Raw genomic sequence first — 17,682 nt, forward strand, 5'->3', positions numbered from 1 at the left:
CTTTATTGACCGTGGTTCTCCTGATGAAATTCAGTGTAAAGCATTTTCTTATTGAAAATCGAGAATTATATAGTCCTGGTCCGTTTTTGTTTGCTATATCATAACCGTTCTTTTCATAACATATATGTAAGTCCTAACGCTTTATCTAAGCTCCTCTCAGGATGGTTACATCAAACTCGATACCGAGAATTGTTAAGTAGACGTGAATTGCCTGTTCTCCGGTAGGAAAGTAGCTACGTTTAAAAGGAACCCCCTGATCGATAGTAGTAAGTGCTTAACCGCTTTCTGTCCTATATCTGACGGGTGCCGATTCGTGACGTTTCTCGTCTCTCGGCTTTTTAATACCAGATTAAACCGACTGGAAACAAGTCATAGGTGAAAAGTCCACAACAGTACACAAACGGAGGTATACAATACACAATTATTACTCGGTATGGGACGTTTTACCATGTTGTCATCGCGGTGTTCTGATACATAGATCAAAAATCACACGTGGATTCTCTACCTGTAACCAAGGATCTTTATAGTCAGGGCGTTATACACAGGTTTCCAGTCAGGGTACAGAATGGCGGTCAGGAATGGTCTGAGGATGGACTCTGTCGGTAAGTAAATTCAATTATCATCGCCATGTAAAGGGATATCGGCCTGTTTTCTTTTGGGGTATAACTGTAGACCTGTACAAATACAGTGTTACTATGTCTGTATAATAATGTAATAGTGATCACAGGGACACGAATTTCCAATTCACGGTCCATATATATTTATTATAGTATAGTATCATCAATCATCATACATACGCGACATTATGAAGGGAATTCTTGCCAAATCCCTGTGGTAGAGATTTTAGTGTTATTTAGTGATCAGTTATCGGTGTGACTGCTTCTCGCTTTGCCTAACAATGTTCTGCATTGTACTGACATGTATTATTAGGATCTAGGCCTTCTCAGTTTCTTATACGCTGACGAGATCTCAAGTGTAAGTTAGGGTTACATATATATTGTGTCTCTGGAGCCAGATTATGACTCAAACGTCCTATGAGCAGATAAGGGCTATCATCATTCAATTGCATAAGAAAAGGTATACGATTCTGTATGTGGTTTGGCGGACATGGGTGACATTCCAAGGTCGAACCTATATATCTAATATCCCTGAATACAAAGGCAGCATAACATTGAAGGTTAAACTCCTCATCTCAACTTTAAGAACGTTATGATAGGAGTTATTGTTTTATACATGTATAGATAATGGAAGCGCGCGCGCGCCCCGACGGTGGAGGGGTGTCCGTTACTGTCCTGAAGTAAGTATGACGGGCCGCTAACACATGATTGATTGTGCAGTCGGAAATCGAACTCTTCAAACACACACGGAGTCAAATACTTCAATATAATATTTACATACCTTTATCGGTTATACAAACAACATTAAGCTATTGCTTTACCCAGCGGCCAGACTTTTGTGCTTTATGTTTGAGAATTATATTAATACCAAGTATGGAAATATGGTAGATTAAAAGCGCAATGTGTAGCTCTTGGGGTTATCTATAGATCCATCATATCTGAAAGTTGGCCTAATGCATTTAAATTGTCAATTACAAGTCATTGCTAAGGGCGGTTTATATTAAATCCAGATTAATTCAACACCCGTCATTTTAAATCAAATCCTAAGTTCATATATATATTCCATTAGCGAATTGCTATCAAGGCTATATGAGTATAGAGAAACCATATTCATGAATGTCGCAAGTTAGAAGGAACATCAGTTTATGAAAACTTTCATAAAACAGAGAATGCGGTTGTTCATGTCACTATATATAGAGATTACCTGTGTAGAACGACTCACTAGAAATAACATGATTAAAAAGGGGTGTCGCTAGCGAGAGGGAGGGAGGTGGGGGACACAGGGACTTGGCAAAAATTCCCAACCCATATTAACTTTGTAATATACTAATATATATATGTTTTTGTCATGTTTTACGTAAAATAAGACCGCATGTTGCGAATCTGTGCCAAGTCCCTGTGGAACGGAGGAATGGTTAGAGAACACTGTTTATAAAAGTTTTGCTACATTGAGTGAGAAAGAAAAACAGGGTAAAAGAACGTAATGATATATATATCAAAATTTGCTATGTGTCGTCACAATGCAATGCATACAGAATGAATTTGTATTATTATGTGGTGATATTAACACTTATAGTGAGACCATTCAATCATGTTCTTGTAAAAGGCACATACAGACCCGTCACATGCTTCTTTTGTCAATGTTTCAACACTTGAGATGTCTTTTTAAACACGAAAATCAAATAAAGACAGTTTTTGTCAATAGGATTTGAGTAACTCTGGCCGAGCATGTAAAATGACTAATAAACGTAGGTTTAAGTACTGTATACCATATCTATGTGTATAACTGTCGCATTTAAATACACATTGTTGAAACATAACGTCTAGCTATCCCAAATAATACTATTTTACATGTAAAACGTAATTGATTTTGAGAGACGTGTATCAGTGGCAACTAAGATAATATCAATAGATGTAAAGTTGTGTGATTTTTGTTTTTAAATTCTACTTTTGTTTTGCCTATAGATATCAGGGATGTGTTCCGACATGTGAGTCCCTACATAATTCGTCAGTGGAAGGAAGTGTGTTTAGAGCTAGGGGTGCAACAGTATGAAATTAAACAACTTGAAACCTGTGACTTTACTACCTGTCCGTCCCAGCTGGCTTTCAAGGGCCTGTGTCTGTGGTACGACCGAGTGGGTAGGGCGGCCAGCAGGGAGTGTCTGAGCGTGGCCCTAAATAAATGTGGTCTCCGCAGGGCAGAAGGTACGTACAGCAGGTGGTTTCTAGGCGTTGTCTTCAATAAACTTTGGTCAAAAACGCTACAACAACATCGACCATTTCTCAATTTTAATTCCTGTTGGGGTTCGTATACCTCATCCACAAGATACTGCGTTGAATAGGAGTTTTAAGAATAAATATTCTCAACAGATAGAGGCATTCCAAGTTAAAACCCAATCGAAATTATTCAATTTCTTAAGTTAAACCAGTATGAACTTTCAAATCCGAAATTTGAATTTATATCAAAATCTTATTGGGGCCAAGATAAGGTTCTGGTGGTTAAGCTTACCTACCTATCCTACGAGGGCTGATTGATTTGAATTTTGCCGGACATATTGTATTAGTATTACTTAACCCCCTTCAGTATCTATACACTTTTACCAGCGGTGTTTAAGGGCCTCAATGACACTTTTATAGAACTCCTTTCATTGGCTGTTCAGAAAGTCATCCACTGCATGTATGATGTCATCATCGGACTGAAAGTGGGTGCCTGAAATAGTTGGGAGCGAGATCAGGTGGATAAGGCGGAGGCTTAATCAATTTAAAGCCATAATCGTGAATGGCAGCCATGGTAATGACAGACTTGTGAACAGGAATATTGTCCTGATGGAATAACACACCTTTACTGAACTTTCCGCGGCGCTTAAGTTTAATATTTTCACGTAACTGTCTCAGAAGTGAAGAATAGTATGTGCCATTGATTGTTTGTCTCTTTTAGAGATAATATATCCCAGAAAATCGAGGCCATAACCTTCCCAGCTGATGACTGTCTTTGCCTTCTTTGGCGAGGGAAATCCAGGGTGCTTCCATTGTTTCGATTGTTGTTTGGCCTCTGGGGTAATGTGGGCCAGGTGTACTTTTGATCAACTGTCAGAAGTCTTGGTACCCATCGGGTCGAAAGCTTTATCATTGCAAGATCCTCGGCCAGAATTGAATGTACTCTTTCCTGTGAAATACAAACTCTACTGTCTATATATCTTTCTGTGATTCATCTGTCAGTCATAACAATATCATAAACTTTATTGACCATTTCTGGGGTTGCAAGATTGACAGGCCTTCCAGGACGAGAGTCATCCTCAAGGCTCTGTATGCCATGCTTAAATTGCGCCACCCACCTCTTCACTGAAGCATATGAAGGGGTGTCTTTTCCTAGTGTTGCTAACATATCATTATGGATATCATTAGATGTTAAACCCTTTTTATGCAAATATTGGATCACTGATCTTTCACCGATTTAGTCCATTTTTCAAAAGCCACTTGTCTTGTTTACTTTAGAGGTGCTACCTCGTCAATATAAACTAACCGAATGAGACTAGTCCTTGGGTACACGGCCCTATATAGTCAGAGAATAGTAGGACTTAAAATGAACATTGAGTACCTCCTTCAATACGAGGGCCACAACATATCAATCGTCCCTCGTTCATTGACAAACCACCCTTCGAACAAGCACATCTCAAGTATTGTAAACACACTTTAAATATCGACAGAAGAGCATTTAACTTTGCATCCCGTGAAGAACTAGATCTACTCCCAAATGTCAGTTATATAACAATTCCAGTCTACATAATAAATGTACAAATGCTAATACTGTAGAGGCAGATGATTTAAACAATGATATGTATACCAATGGTATTTTCAGTTGATATACAAGATGAACATTTGTAAACAACTAATATTCAAAGTACATGATTTAGAATATTTTGTATACATTTTATTGTTGTTTTCAGTTTGTTCATGTTTAGCCACCAAATTACCTTTGTAATTACAAAAAGCGCTAATAAAGTTGGATTTAATTGAATGTAATGACTAGTAAACCATTTAACGTCAGAGTTTTAATAGAGAAACGTTTTCTGTACATCTTTCGACTCAGGTTTTTTTCGTGTTTCATAAGCATTAAGTTGTAGGCACCAAATAAAGTGTTGTAGATTTTTAGGTCACCTGAGCTTTGCTCATGTGACCTTTTCTGATCACTTTCCGTCCGTCGTGCGTAAACTTTTCATTCGAACGACTTCATCTCAATAACCGGAAAGCACAGGGTTCTGATATTTGGCCTGTAGTATGCTGGGATAAAGGGCTACTAAGTTTCTTCAAATCAATGACCTTAACCTATTTTCAAGGTCACGGGATCAGAAGTGTTAATATCTTCAAACGACTTCTCCTCAATAACCAAAAGGGCCAAGATACTCGTATTTGGCCTTTAACATCCTGGGATGAAGCGCTACCAAGTTTATTCAAATGGATGACCTTGACTTCCATTCAAGGTCACATGGGTCAAATATGCTAAAATATTTAAACGACTTCTTGATAACCAAACGGCCCAGAGACCCAATATTAGATATGTAGTATGCAGGGATAAATGGCTACCAAATATGTTCAAATGGATGACCTTAACCTTCATTCAAGGTCACAGGGGTCAAATATGCTAGAATATTTAAACGACTTCTCCTTTGTAACCAAAAGGTCCAGAGACCCAATATTAGGTTGATAGCATGCTGGTATCAATGGCTACCAAGTATGTTCAAATGGGTGACCTTCATTCAAGGTCACAGGGGTCAAATATGCTAAAAAATTTATATGACTTCTTCTTGATAACAAAAAGGCCCATATACTAAATAGTAGGGCTGTAGCATGTTGGGATGAAGAGCTACAAAATATGTTCAAATGGATGACCTTGAAATTCATTCAAGGTCACAGGGGTTAAATATGCAAAAATCTTTAAACACTACCTTCTTGATAACCAACAGGCACAGAGACCTGATATTGTGTTTGTAGTATTCTGAGGTAAAGCGCTATAGAGATTGTTCAAATGGATGACATTGACCTTCATTCAAGGTCACAGGGGTCAAATATGCTAAACTCTTTAAACAACTTCTTCTTGATAACCGAGAGGCGCAGAGACCTGATATTGGGTTTGTAGCATTCGTCGGTAAATAGCTATAACTACTGTTCAAATGATTGACCTTAACCTTATTTCAAGGTCCAAGGGGTCAAATATGCTAAAATATATAAAAACAAAATCGGGTGCTTAACGGTCATGGGCCTCTTGTTTTTATAAAACGCCGATTTCCAATTGCTAACGAACCAGCTCTATATGATTGAATCCTACTCGATGTTTACACTATTTGTTTGTCCATAGAGGAAATCACAAACATCGAATCTGGGAAACTGGACAGACCTACGTCATCACGACCTAAATCATCACGGCCTACGTCATCTCGTGTACAGTCAGGACGGACACAGTACGCACGGCGTCTCAAGTCCGCTAATCTGGTCAAAAGACGTCAACACCAGCAGACAGGTGAGTGTCGGTCAATCTGTTCCTTTGAATCATCACCTACAGACAGGTGAGTGTCGGTCAATCTGTTCCTTTGAATCATCACCTACAGACAGGTGGGTGTCGGTCAATCTGTTCCTTTGAATCATCACCTACAGACAGGTGGGTGTCGGCCAATATGTTCCTTGAATAATCACCTACTACAGACAGGTGAATGTCGGTCAACCTTGGTAGGTGACGTCACCACCAACAAATTCAAATTCAAAGCAACAGGTAGGTGAGTGTCGGTCAATTGGGTCATTTGAATCATCAGCAACACACAGGTGAGTGTTGGCCAATCTGGGTAGGTGACGTCACCAGCAACACACAGGTGAGTGTTGGATTATATTCCAGTATGGGACATACATGTATATGAGCCAGAATTATATCTAAATCATATATTGCATTATATGGAATCACATAGACTAGTGTGGAATTCAATATACCAACGTCACTCGGGTAACTTTTCCTATATACTGATACATGTATGTCATATTAGCATATTATGATAAATATTTAGTCATCTTCGATAATGATCTTGCAGTCTTTGTATGCCTAAATTTAAAATTCCCCTACTGGTAGATACCCTACGTCAGATCGTATAGAGTTGTTCAGTTTTAATCTTATGTTTTGATAAGCTTAGACAATACCACTAGCGAATAAATTTGATTTCGGATCTAGATAATCTTGGTTTTAAAGTTAAAATTACATCACGACTATTGAAATGGTATTTACACACGAGCTATCGATATGAGCGCGGCTTAGCACGTATGGTGACAAACATGGTACCAACCACCCAAGGGAGAAGACATACCGGCGGGGTCTCTTTATCAGATTACAGCACTTTAAATGTTTTATAAGTTTAAGACAATGAGAAGTTTAATTACTTAGATATGATACTTATTTACACCCTCCCGGGACTTCTCCACACCCTCACCTCGTTCACAATGCAGTGTTCACTGGGACGTCGGTCACTAAGCCAGATGGCCACTCTAAAGCTACCCACTATACACGAGAATGGTAAGTTGTTTAGTTTTCACTGCAAAACCAAGGATAGGGACTAATCGGACAATACTGAACTAGGTATCATACAGTTCTTACTGGACTAGAGATCATACAGTTTAACTGGACTAGAGATCATATAGTTCTTACTGGACTAGAGATCATACGGTTCTTACTTGACTAGAGATCATACGGTTCTTACTGGACTAGAGATCATACAGTTCTTACTGGACTAGACTCGGGTACAGCGAACTAGGGGAACCGAGTACGGACCCGGGTGACTGAGTCTGCCGGTGACTTCTATTAAAATGGGGAGGAGTGTTGTGATCAATTGGTCCGAGTTGGTATTATTTAGAGACAAGTGTTCGCCAACTCGGACCGGAAGTGATGTGGTAAAGCGGATAGCCCTCGTCCGGGTAGTTCACACATAGTCAAGCAAGCGTACAGACGTATATTCGTACTGTGCGGCGTGACTGTGGACTACACTCGCCATTGTTGGCGTAACATTGTTACAATAGCATATATTAGACAATCTTTACAACATTTGGTTGGACTAGATATCATACATTCATTACTGGACTAGAGATAAGAATTCCTTACTGGACTAGATATCAGACATTCCTTACTGGACTAGAGATAAGACAATCCTTACCAGACTAGAAATCAGACAGACTTTACTGGACTAGAGATAAGACATTCCTTACTGGACTATAGATCAGACATTCCTTAATGGACTAGAGATCAGACATTCCTTACTAGACTAGAGATCAGACATTCCTTACTAGACTAGAGATCAGACATTCCTTACTAGACTAGATATCAGACATTCCTTACTGGACTAGAGATCAGACATTCCTTACTGGACTAGAGATCAGACATTCCTTACTAGACTAGAGATAAGACATTCCTTAATGGACTAGAGATTAGACATTCCATACTGGTCTAGATATCAGACATTCCTTACTGGACTAGAGATCAGACATTCCTTACTGGACTAGAGATCAGACATTCCATACTGGACTAGAGATCAGACATTCCTTACTGGACTAGAGATAAGACAATCCTTAATGGACTAGATATCGGACATTCCTTACTGGACTAGAGATAAGACATTCCTTACTGGACTAGAGATAAGACATTCCTTACTGGACTAGAGATAAGACATTCCTTACTGGACTTGAGATAAGACATTCCTTACTGGACTATAGATCAGACAGACCTTACTAGACTAGAAATCATACATTCCTTACTGGATTAGAGATTATACATTCCTTACTAGACTAGAGATCAGACATTCCTTACTGGACTAGAGATCAGACATTCCTTACTGGACTAGATATCAGACATTCCTTACTGGACTAGAGATAAGACAATCCTTACCAAACTAGAAATCAGACAGACTATACTGGACTAGAGATCAGACATTCCTTAATGGACTAGAGATAAGACATTCCTTAATGGACTAGAGATAAGACATTCCTTACTGGACTAGAGATCAGACATTCCTTACTGGACCAGAGATCAGACATTCCTTACTAGACTAGAGATCAGACATTCCTTACTAGACTAGAGATCAGACATTCCTTACTAGACTAGAAATCAGACATTTCTTACTGGACTAGAGATCATACATTCCTTAATGGACTAGAGATAAGACATTCCTTACTGGACTTGAGATAAGACATTCCTTACTGGACTAGAGATTAGACAGACCTTACTAGACTAGAAATCATACATTCCTTACTGGATTAGAGATAATACATTCCTTACTAGACTAGAGATCAGACATTCCTTACTGGACTAGAGATCAGACATTCCTTACTGGACTAGAGATCAGACATTCCTTACTGGACTAGATATCAGACATTCCTTACTGGACTAGAGATAAGACAATCCTTACCAAACTAGAAATCAGACAGACTATACTGGACTAGAGATCAGACATTCCTTAATGGACTAGAGATAAGACATTCCTTAATGGACTAGAGATAAGACATTCCTTACTGGACTAGAGATCAGACATTCCTTACTGGACCAGAGATCAGACATTCCTTACTAGACTAGAGATCAGACATTCCTTACTGGACTAGATATAAGACATTCCTTACTGGACTAGAGATCAGACATTCCATACTGGACTAGAGATCAGACATTCCTTACTGGACTAGAGATAATACATTCCTTACTGGACTAGAGATAAGACATTCCTTACTGGACTAGAGATCAGACATTCCTTACTAGACTAGAAATCAGACATTTCTTACTGGACTAGAGATCATACATTCCTTAATGGACTAGAGATAAGACATCCCTTAATGGACTAGAGATCAGACATTCCCTACTGGACTAGAGATAAGACAATCCTTACTGGACTAGAGATCAGACATTCCTTAATGGACTAGAAATCAGACATTCCTTACTGGACTAGAGATCATACATTCTTACTGGACTAGAGATAAGACAATCCTTAATGGACTAGAGATCATACACGTGTTACTGGACTAGAGATAAGACAATCCTTACTGGACTAGAGATAATACATTCCTTACTAGACTAGAAATAAGACACTCCTTAATGGACTAGAGATCAGACATTCCTTACTGGACTAGAGATCATACATTCCTTTCTTGATTAGAGATCAGACAGACCTTACTTGACGAGAGATCAGATACAACTTATTTGACGAGAGGTCAGTCAGGCCTTACCGAACTAGAGATCAGACACAACTTACTTGACGAGAGATCAGACAGACCTTACTTGACGAGAGATCAGAAACAACTTACTTGACGAGATATCAGACATTCCTTACTGGACTAGAGATCAGACATTCCTTACTTGATTAGAGATCAGACAGACCTTACTTGACGAGAGATCAGATACACCTTACTGGACGAGAGATCAGTCAGGCCTTACCGAACTAGAGATCAGAAAGACCTTACTGGACAAGAGATCAGACAGGTTCAGATGTCCTTTAAGATTTAGTGGTATTGCTGAAGCCGTGTCGCTGTTTACCACGTGGAAATCTATCACGGCAAATTATATTTGAACAATCGGTGATACTAGGTTAAAACATAGTACATTTTTGTACTTCCGGTTCAGAGTTTAATTCCGGTATGTTTATATGTATAATAGTAGTATGTAGAGTGCCCACGAGGGAGTCTATCGGGATAAATTCTACTCCGACATTTGTGAAATACCGGAATATTATATTGTATTTCCGGTTATGTGTGAAGTGTTTCCGGTTAAGTGCTTAATTTTAGTGTATGCATGTGTACGAGTACATTAGTATGCGGAGTGACCATGTTGTCCCGTGTGTGCTGAACAAACCATATAGAGTGCCCCATTTTAGTCTAATATCATATGTAATGTTTAAGGCTCTCTCGTATAAATTTGATATGTCGAGTGATTCCAAGGTTTGTTGTATGTTTGTATATTGTTTACAGACACACACATGTCTCTGTTTCATAAAGATTTGCTGGTGGTGATAGCACCTAATGAACTTATCTACAACCGCTACACCTGTCCAAAATCTCCCAGAGGACCAGGTACAACCTACGCCAATATTGTCCTCAAACAATAACAACATATTTTATATAGTTGCTTCACTAAATCTAAAATACGACACTAAACCAAAATTAAATCGCAACCTGAGACATTTTAATTCAAAATAACTCGTGTAGTAATGCTCAGGTGCACAGGGGCTTGGCACGATTTTCCAAATGATAGTCTATATATATATGTATATAGTATCAAGGGTAGTAACTACAAAGAGGGGGAAGACCAACGTATTTTAAAAAAAAAAAATTTGTCGTATTCTGCGGGTCAAAAATCTTAGTGACACATACATGACCTTCAAGAGAAATGTTTTATCTTTCCAATGAGTGTTCGATGAACAAAATTGGCCAAGTATTATCCAAGTTATGACCTGACGAATTCGGAAATAGATGCTGAAATGGCTAGGTCGGAATCTCCCTGTCCGGTTGAATAGTCGCCTCGCCTCTAATGGGTACCTCAATAACCATTCAGAAATCGAAAAATCGACGCTTGCAGCGGTATACAGTAACCATAACTATGTCAATATAGGATGTCGGTTGGTTATGTTATCCGTCATGTGCCGTAGCCAATTCCATATTACATCACCGAGCTTACCGTCTTCAAAAAGCACGGCCATCTTTCCCTTCATTCGGAACGCTTCTTGGCTGTACCACCACTGTAACGACATAAACAAAGTCACGAAAGGTTAGGGAAAGATGGCCGTGCTTTTTGAAGACGGTAAGCTCGGTGATGTAATATGGAATTGGCTACGGCACATGACGGATAACATAACCAACCGACATCCTATATTGACATAATTATGGTTACTGTATACCGCTGCAAGCGTCGATTTTTCGATTTCTGAATGGTTATTGAGGTACCCATTAGAGGCGAGGCGACTATTCAACCGGACAGGGAGATTCCGACCTAGCCATTTCAGCATCTATTTCCGAATTCGTCAGGTCATAACTTGGATAATACTTGGCCAATTTTGTTCATCGAACACTCATTGGAAAGATAAAACATTTCTCTTGAAGGTCATGTATGTGTCACTAAGATTTTTGACCCGCAGAATACGACAAATTTTTTTTTTTTTAAATACGTTGGTCTTCCCCCTCTTTGTAGTTACTACCCTTGATACTATATACATATATATATAGACTATCATTTGGAAAATCGTGCCAAGCCCCTGTGCTCAGGTGTAACGAGTTAACGATGTAATTGTTCACCTGTACATGACGTAGACACGATCAGTTCGAGGCGTGAATTAATTCCACATATTTAAACACTCCAGTGCCTGTAATTAAAAAGGTTGTATTTCATGTATAGCCAACATTTGTGTAGCGTTTGTGATGTAATTTGTATATCAAAACTCTCCATTGAGAATTATCTTGTTGTTGTTTGTATATCAAAACTCTCCATTGAGAATTACCTTGTTGTTGTTTGTATACCAAAACTCTCCATTGAGAATTATCTTGTTGTTGTTTGTAAATCAAAACTCTCCATTGAGAATTACCTTGTTGTTGTTTGTATCCCTTCGTTGAGAAAACCCAAACAAGTTCTGCAGCTACACTTTTTTTTTAAATAACCAATACATTGTATATCGTATATGATTTCGGCTATAACTCTATAGTGTTATAAATCTTTTCAAATGCCGTTGTATATTTTATAATTCCGATAATCTATATAAAACAAGTGCATGCTTTGTTTACTAATTATCAGATTATGACCTAATTATATAAATAGTTAATCAACTGGGGGTAACACTGCACGTGCTTCCTATTAGAGTCCTCCCTTGTCTTCGAGTGTTCCTAGCACAGATACTATTGTGATAGGTGTGATGGAATTGTAAAAGTGTGTTATTGTGATCTTTACCATACACAGGTAGAATTGTCGATCTCCGTCCGAGATATATACATTGTATATGTATGTATATACGTACCATTTACTAGTAGTCGATTACCAATTTTACATTTCGTTCAGTTTATGAATTTTCGTCAACCGGTATGCCTATTTGACTTGAAACTAGTTGCCAATTCCAAAGAGCAGTAAATGCATTGGCCCAGAGTTCTACTTGTAGAATCTGACATGTATTTGACTGTATACTTGGCCACAGCTTGATTATCGTATGTCGTCCTCTTGTTAATAGTATGTCACCCAATTAACCGTAATCAATGAATTTGTAACATAATATGGTCGTCTCGTTCCCACACCTGTGCCCTATACAGGTGTGTTAAGGGGTACAGGTGTGTGTTTGACAGCGGTCAATGTTAGTTTGTAAGCAGAAGTGGTCAGTATCGTATCCTAGACAGAGCGATTTTTCAACTGTTGGATGATGGACTTACATCTAAGGGAGAATGTGGTCGAGGAAGACGATGACGATGGTACGATGACATAAGGATGTAATGTAGATAAAAAGTGTTGAACACCATACAAAATACAGGATCTGAGATTCGATAGGAAAATATATATAGAGGCTTGTTTTCGATATTTTATCGGGTCTCAGTTGCTATGGAAACTTGGCGTTGTTTCTAGTATTATACGAAAGCTCAGATTGGCCAGGTGTAATAAGAGATATATATGGTGTATTGAAACTAACACAGCTGACATTCGTGTCGCTAAATTGCATGTGTATAGGCTTGGGTAACTGACCCTTGTAACGCTTAGCATGTATACAGGTATACATTTACAGGTATACACATAATACCTGTATATATACCTGCACTAATGGCTTATAATTCGGTCGTATGTATTCATTGCCGCCGTTATTGTTTCATTTTCATTATTTACAACATGATTTGCTGTCTCGACAAGTGTTAATTCAGACACATTTGTGGCCATAAATTGAACGGAATGAAATGATAAACTTATTTAAATTATATTCCGTACGTGTAATTTATAATTTGTTTATATTCTAGGATGTTTAAGTTCAATTGCATTTCATAGGTTTAGATTCCGATAAGTATAGAAAATGAATAAATAAATGAATGAATGTCTATTTTGTTTACACAGGCGGCATAGCCCGACCAAACACTCGGTGTAAGAGTGCTCGCAGTGGAATCAATCGTGTACGGTCGGCCAGGAAGCGGGACAGCTACTCTGAGGACAAGTCCTGTAAGTAAAGTACGATAGCTACTCTGAGGACAAGTCCTGTAAGTAAAGTACGACAGCTACTCTCAGGACAAGTCTTGTAAGTAAAGTACGATAGCTACTCTCAGGACAAGTCCTGTAAGTAAAGTACGACAGCTACTCTCAGGACAAGTCTTGTAAGTAAAGTACGACAGTTACTCTGAGGACAAGTCCTGTAAGTAAAGTACGACAGCTACTCTCAGGACAAGTCCTGTAAGTAAAGTACGACAGCTACTCTCAGGACAAGTCTTGTAAGTAAAGTACGACAGTTACTCTGAGGACAAGTCCTGTAAGTAAAGTACGACAGCTACTCTGGGGACAAGTCCTGTAAATAAAGTACGACAGCTACTCTCAGGACAAGTCTTGTAAGTAAAGTACTCCCCACTTCACGTGTCTATATTCCAGGTAATAAAGAAATAATTCAATCTTACTGTCGAGCAGGACAAGTTAGACATTGTGGGGCAGTTTTAAGTCTGACACGATAAAGATAAAGTCAATCCTTGTTGTACACCATTATTCGTCCTGTCGTAGACCGCCAAATTTAATTGTTTGATTGCAACTTTTGAACAGATTCCTTAGTGCACATTTTAAAAAAGATTGACAGCACATAATGAAATGACACCGATGGTATTGTGATGTCTTTTATTGGATCACAGGCCTTGGTTTCATTTCTCTCCTCAACGCTGTGCACTTTGTATTGACATGCGCGTTTGCGGTTTCTCAACCGACGTTGCAGTTGAAGTCCGTAGTCGATACTCAAGGGTTGCGTTCACTTGTTATAAGGTAGTGAACGTAACACATGGAGTATCGAGGATGTTGTCACCAAAAGTCGGACATTGCAATTGTTAAAATAAAACTGCATCATAAATCTTTAACCCACTTATAAGATTTGATGAAACATTATAATTTAAGTATGATTGTCTGCATCACAGGTGAGCTCAGTCTGAACATCAAGGTATCCCAACTGTCCACGGAATCGGAAGAAGATACAAGTTCTAATCAAGCCAAACGAGATTTAGCCGAACGATTCTACGACGTCATCATACAGAAGAAGGAACAATTCTGTTGGACGCTGGAAGCTGCTATTAACATACGTGATGTCAGAGTTGAAACGATTACCAGAGGGAGCCTTTGTGTTAAGTGTGAATGTCTGACACTTGGAGCGCTAGAGTCACTCAATCAGATGTTCAAGAGTCGACGTCTGTCGGCTGTGTGTCAGTCTGTTTTCGTCACGGACAGTGTCAGGGACCTTATAGGTGTCAGATCAGTAAAACTGGACGTTACTATAGATACTGCTCAATTGGATGCATCACGAGAAGTCCTCTTATCCCGCAAGTTCAAAGAGTGTACATCTGTCCATCCGGCGGACACGTTGACCACCCCGACAAATCACACGAGCCTTGACCACATTCCGGTCACCACTGGTCAGTGTCGTGACAGTTATGTTTACTTTGTTTGTCCATTTATGATTTCGTCAGTTTAATTGTGTCAGTCCTGATGCTATACGAGTTATGTTTCCATAGATACGCTTCTTGTGTTCCATTCTCTGAAGAGCCTTACCATATTGCTATATTTAATGATTATGCTATACGGAATTCTGTTCTATCTCGGGTCAGAGAAGGGAATAATTCAGAAAACAGTACTGTTGGTCTTCTCTATAACCCCATACTTTAATTCTAAGTGAAAGTTTATTGGGGAAATCTGTGCATGCACTTGTCCTTTCAATTAATAAGCTTCGTTTGAATCTTTACATCCGGTTTGAATCTTACATCCGGTGTCTGATTTTCTGCTTGTAGATGTGGTGGTGATCGAGAAAGACTTCGACGTTGTTGGGTGGCGCATGCGTCTGAGTACGGAGGTCGAGGCGGTTCGGCACCGATACACGGGCTTCAGTGACTCCATCGACATATTCATCCGAACCCTTCAGATAATCATGCCGAAGGGCAAAGTCGCCATCGAATCCCTTTCGGATGTTATCGGACTTTATGCACATTTAATGGCAAGTTCTTCGCTATCTTCAGGTGTGAGGACTGACCTGATTCGAGAGTATCTATCGACAGTGAACAGTATACGAATATTGGTCGATGATATCAAAGCGAAATCCTTTCATGCCACAAATGACAAGAGTGACGATGATTATCAAATCATGACGTGTCTGGTAAGTGAACTCCAGGACATGTTGCTAGCAAAACACGTGTTTGAGGAAGACATTAGTGTCCTTGACCGAAGGATCAATCCCGCAGAGAAACCGTTCTTAGGACTCCTGTGTTTTGTGCCGTTACTTCTTGCCAAACTTTCGACAGTCCTGTATACACTCAGTGCCCCCGGGTTGTCTAAATAAAACCTGTCATATGTTACAGTTTTATGTGTGTAATGGTTTATGTGTTACATTGACCTGCTTTATAAAAGAACAATGCCATCTGCGATGTTGGAAAGTCATCATTTTGATCTTTAATCTCGTCAGATGAATTTTGAATGTGGCACCATTAAGTTTCGAATCCTGTTAAATATTAGAAATTGGTAGCGTTACGTCCCCTAGATTTCAAGGCGCCTCGTGACCTGTACCTTAGCGTTCACAACACAAACAGATTATATTCCCTTTCTCCATAAAAATGCATGCGTGTTATAATAATCAAGATGCTTTACAATGTTGTTTCCCCAGTAAAACTGGTTTATAATGTTATCACCACATCGAGCTTTGTTTTGGATAGCCTTGACAAAAACTGTAATACGATATACACGTAAATATTGTTTTCAAAATGTCAAAAGGCGACACTCAACAGTATATCTCTGTTCGTGGAAAGGTTGAAACCGACTAATGTGCTTTCGCGCAAAGGTTATTTTCCTCGACTAGAACCAAACGGCATCCGCTTGTCACAACACGACATATTGACCTATGAAATGATCTTTTACTTTACACCATCGGTACCATAAACTGGAACAGCAAAACAAGACAACGAAAGACGACAACAAAAAGCATGTAAAACAAAAAGGGGACACCGGAGACAGCAAAACAAGGAGAAAGAAAACATTATGTAACAGTAGGAAACAGAAGACAGGAAAAGCAACAAAACGAACGAAGCATTGGAACACAAAACAACAGACAAAAACAGGAATTAATGTGACACTTTAACGGAAAACTAGCCGAAACACTATTTGTCGTGTATTGAGGTAGGGGTAGGCAGAATCCTAATCAAGGCTATGGCTTGGAATAGACAAATACATACTTAAGGTTATGGCTGAGGTAGATAAATACCTACTCAAGTCTATGCTTGGGGCAGACAAATACATACTTCAGGTTATGGCTGGGTAGACAAATACCTACTCAAGGCTATGCTGGGGGTAGACAAATACGTACTAAAGGTTATGGCTGGGGTAGACAAATAGCTGCTCTAGGCTATGGCTGGGGTAGACAAATACATACTCATGACTATGGCTTGGGGTAGACAAATACATACTCATGATTATGGCTTGGGTAGAAAAATACATACCCCTAATTATGGCTTGGGTAGACAAATATCAAAATTATAGCTTGGGTAGACAAATATCAACTCATGACTATGGCTTGGGGTAGACAAATACATACTCATGATTATGGCTGGGGTAGACAAATACCTTATCAAGGGTATGACTTGGGGTAGACAAATATCTAAAGGCTATGGCTGTGGTAGACAAATACATACTCATGACTATGACTTGGGGTAGACAAATACATATCCACTGAAGGCTATGGCTGGGGGTAGACAAATATCTACTCAAGGCTGTGGTTCGGGGTAGACAATTATCTACTCTAGGCTGTGAGTGGGGATATACAAGTACCTACACAAGTTATGGCTAATACATTATACTCAATAGTTTATGATTCTA

The 17,682-nt window shown here is 39.1% G+C and overlaps 1 protein-coding gene across 3 annotated transcripts; it reads left to right on the forward strand.

The window, feature by feature from the left end:
* The first annotated feature begins 284 nt into the window (after nt 1–284).
* On the forward strand, nt 285–16,178 carry LOC117334704. 3 transcript variants are annotated; one of them, XM_033894479.1, is made up of 6 exons: nt 285–602; nt 2,583–2,822; nt 5,974–6,135; nt 13,699–13,800; nt 14,748–15,239; nt 15,612–16,178. In XM_033894479.1, exons 1-6 carry the CDS (start codon nt 566–568, stop codon nt 16,154–16,156), a joined length of 1,578 nt encoding a protein of 525 aa, XP_033750370.1. In that variant the 5' UTR covers nt 285–565; the 3' UTR covers nt 16,157–16,178. The 3 variants fall into 3 exon arrangements, with proteins under 3 accessions (XP_033750370.1, XP_033750380.1, XP_033750389.1); XM_033894489.1 differs by lacking the exon at nt 2,583–2,822 and having other exon boundaries at nt 286–602; XM_033894498.1 differs by lacking the exons at nt 285–602; nt 2,583–2,822; nt 5,974–6,135 and adding an exon at nt 6,194–7,170.
* The last annotated feature ends 1,504 nt before the right edge of the window (nt 16,179–17,682 follow it).

This window comes from Pecten maximus, chromosome 1 (genome assembly GCF_902652985.1).
Source record: "Pecten maximus chromosome 1, xPecMax1.1, whole genome shotgun sequence".
In the NCBI taxonomy this organism is placed as follows: Eukaryota; Metazoa; Mollusca; class Bivalvia; order Pectinida; family Pectinidae; genus Pecten; species Pecten maximus.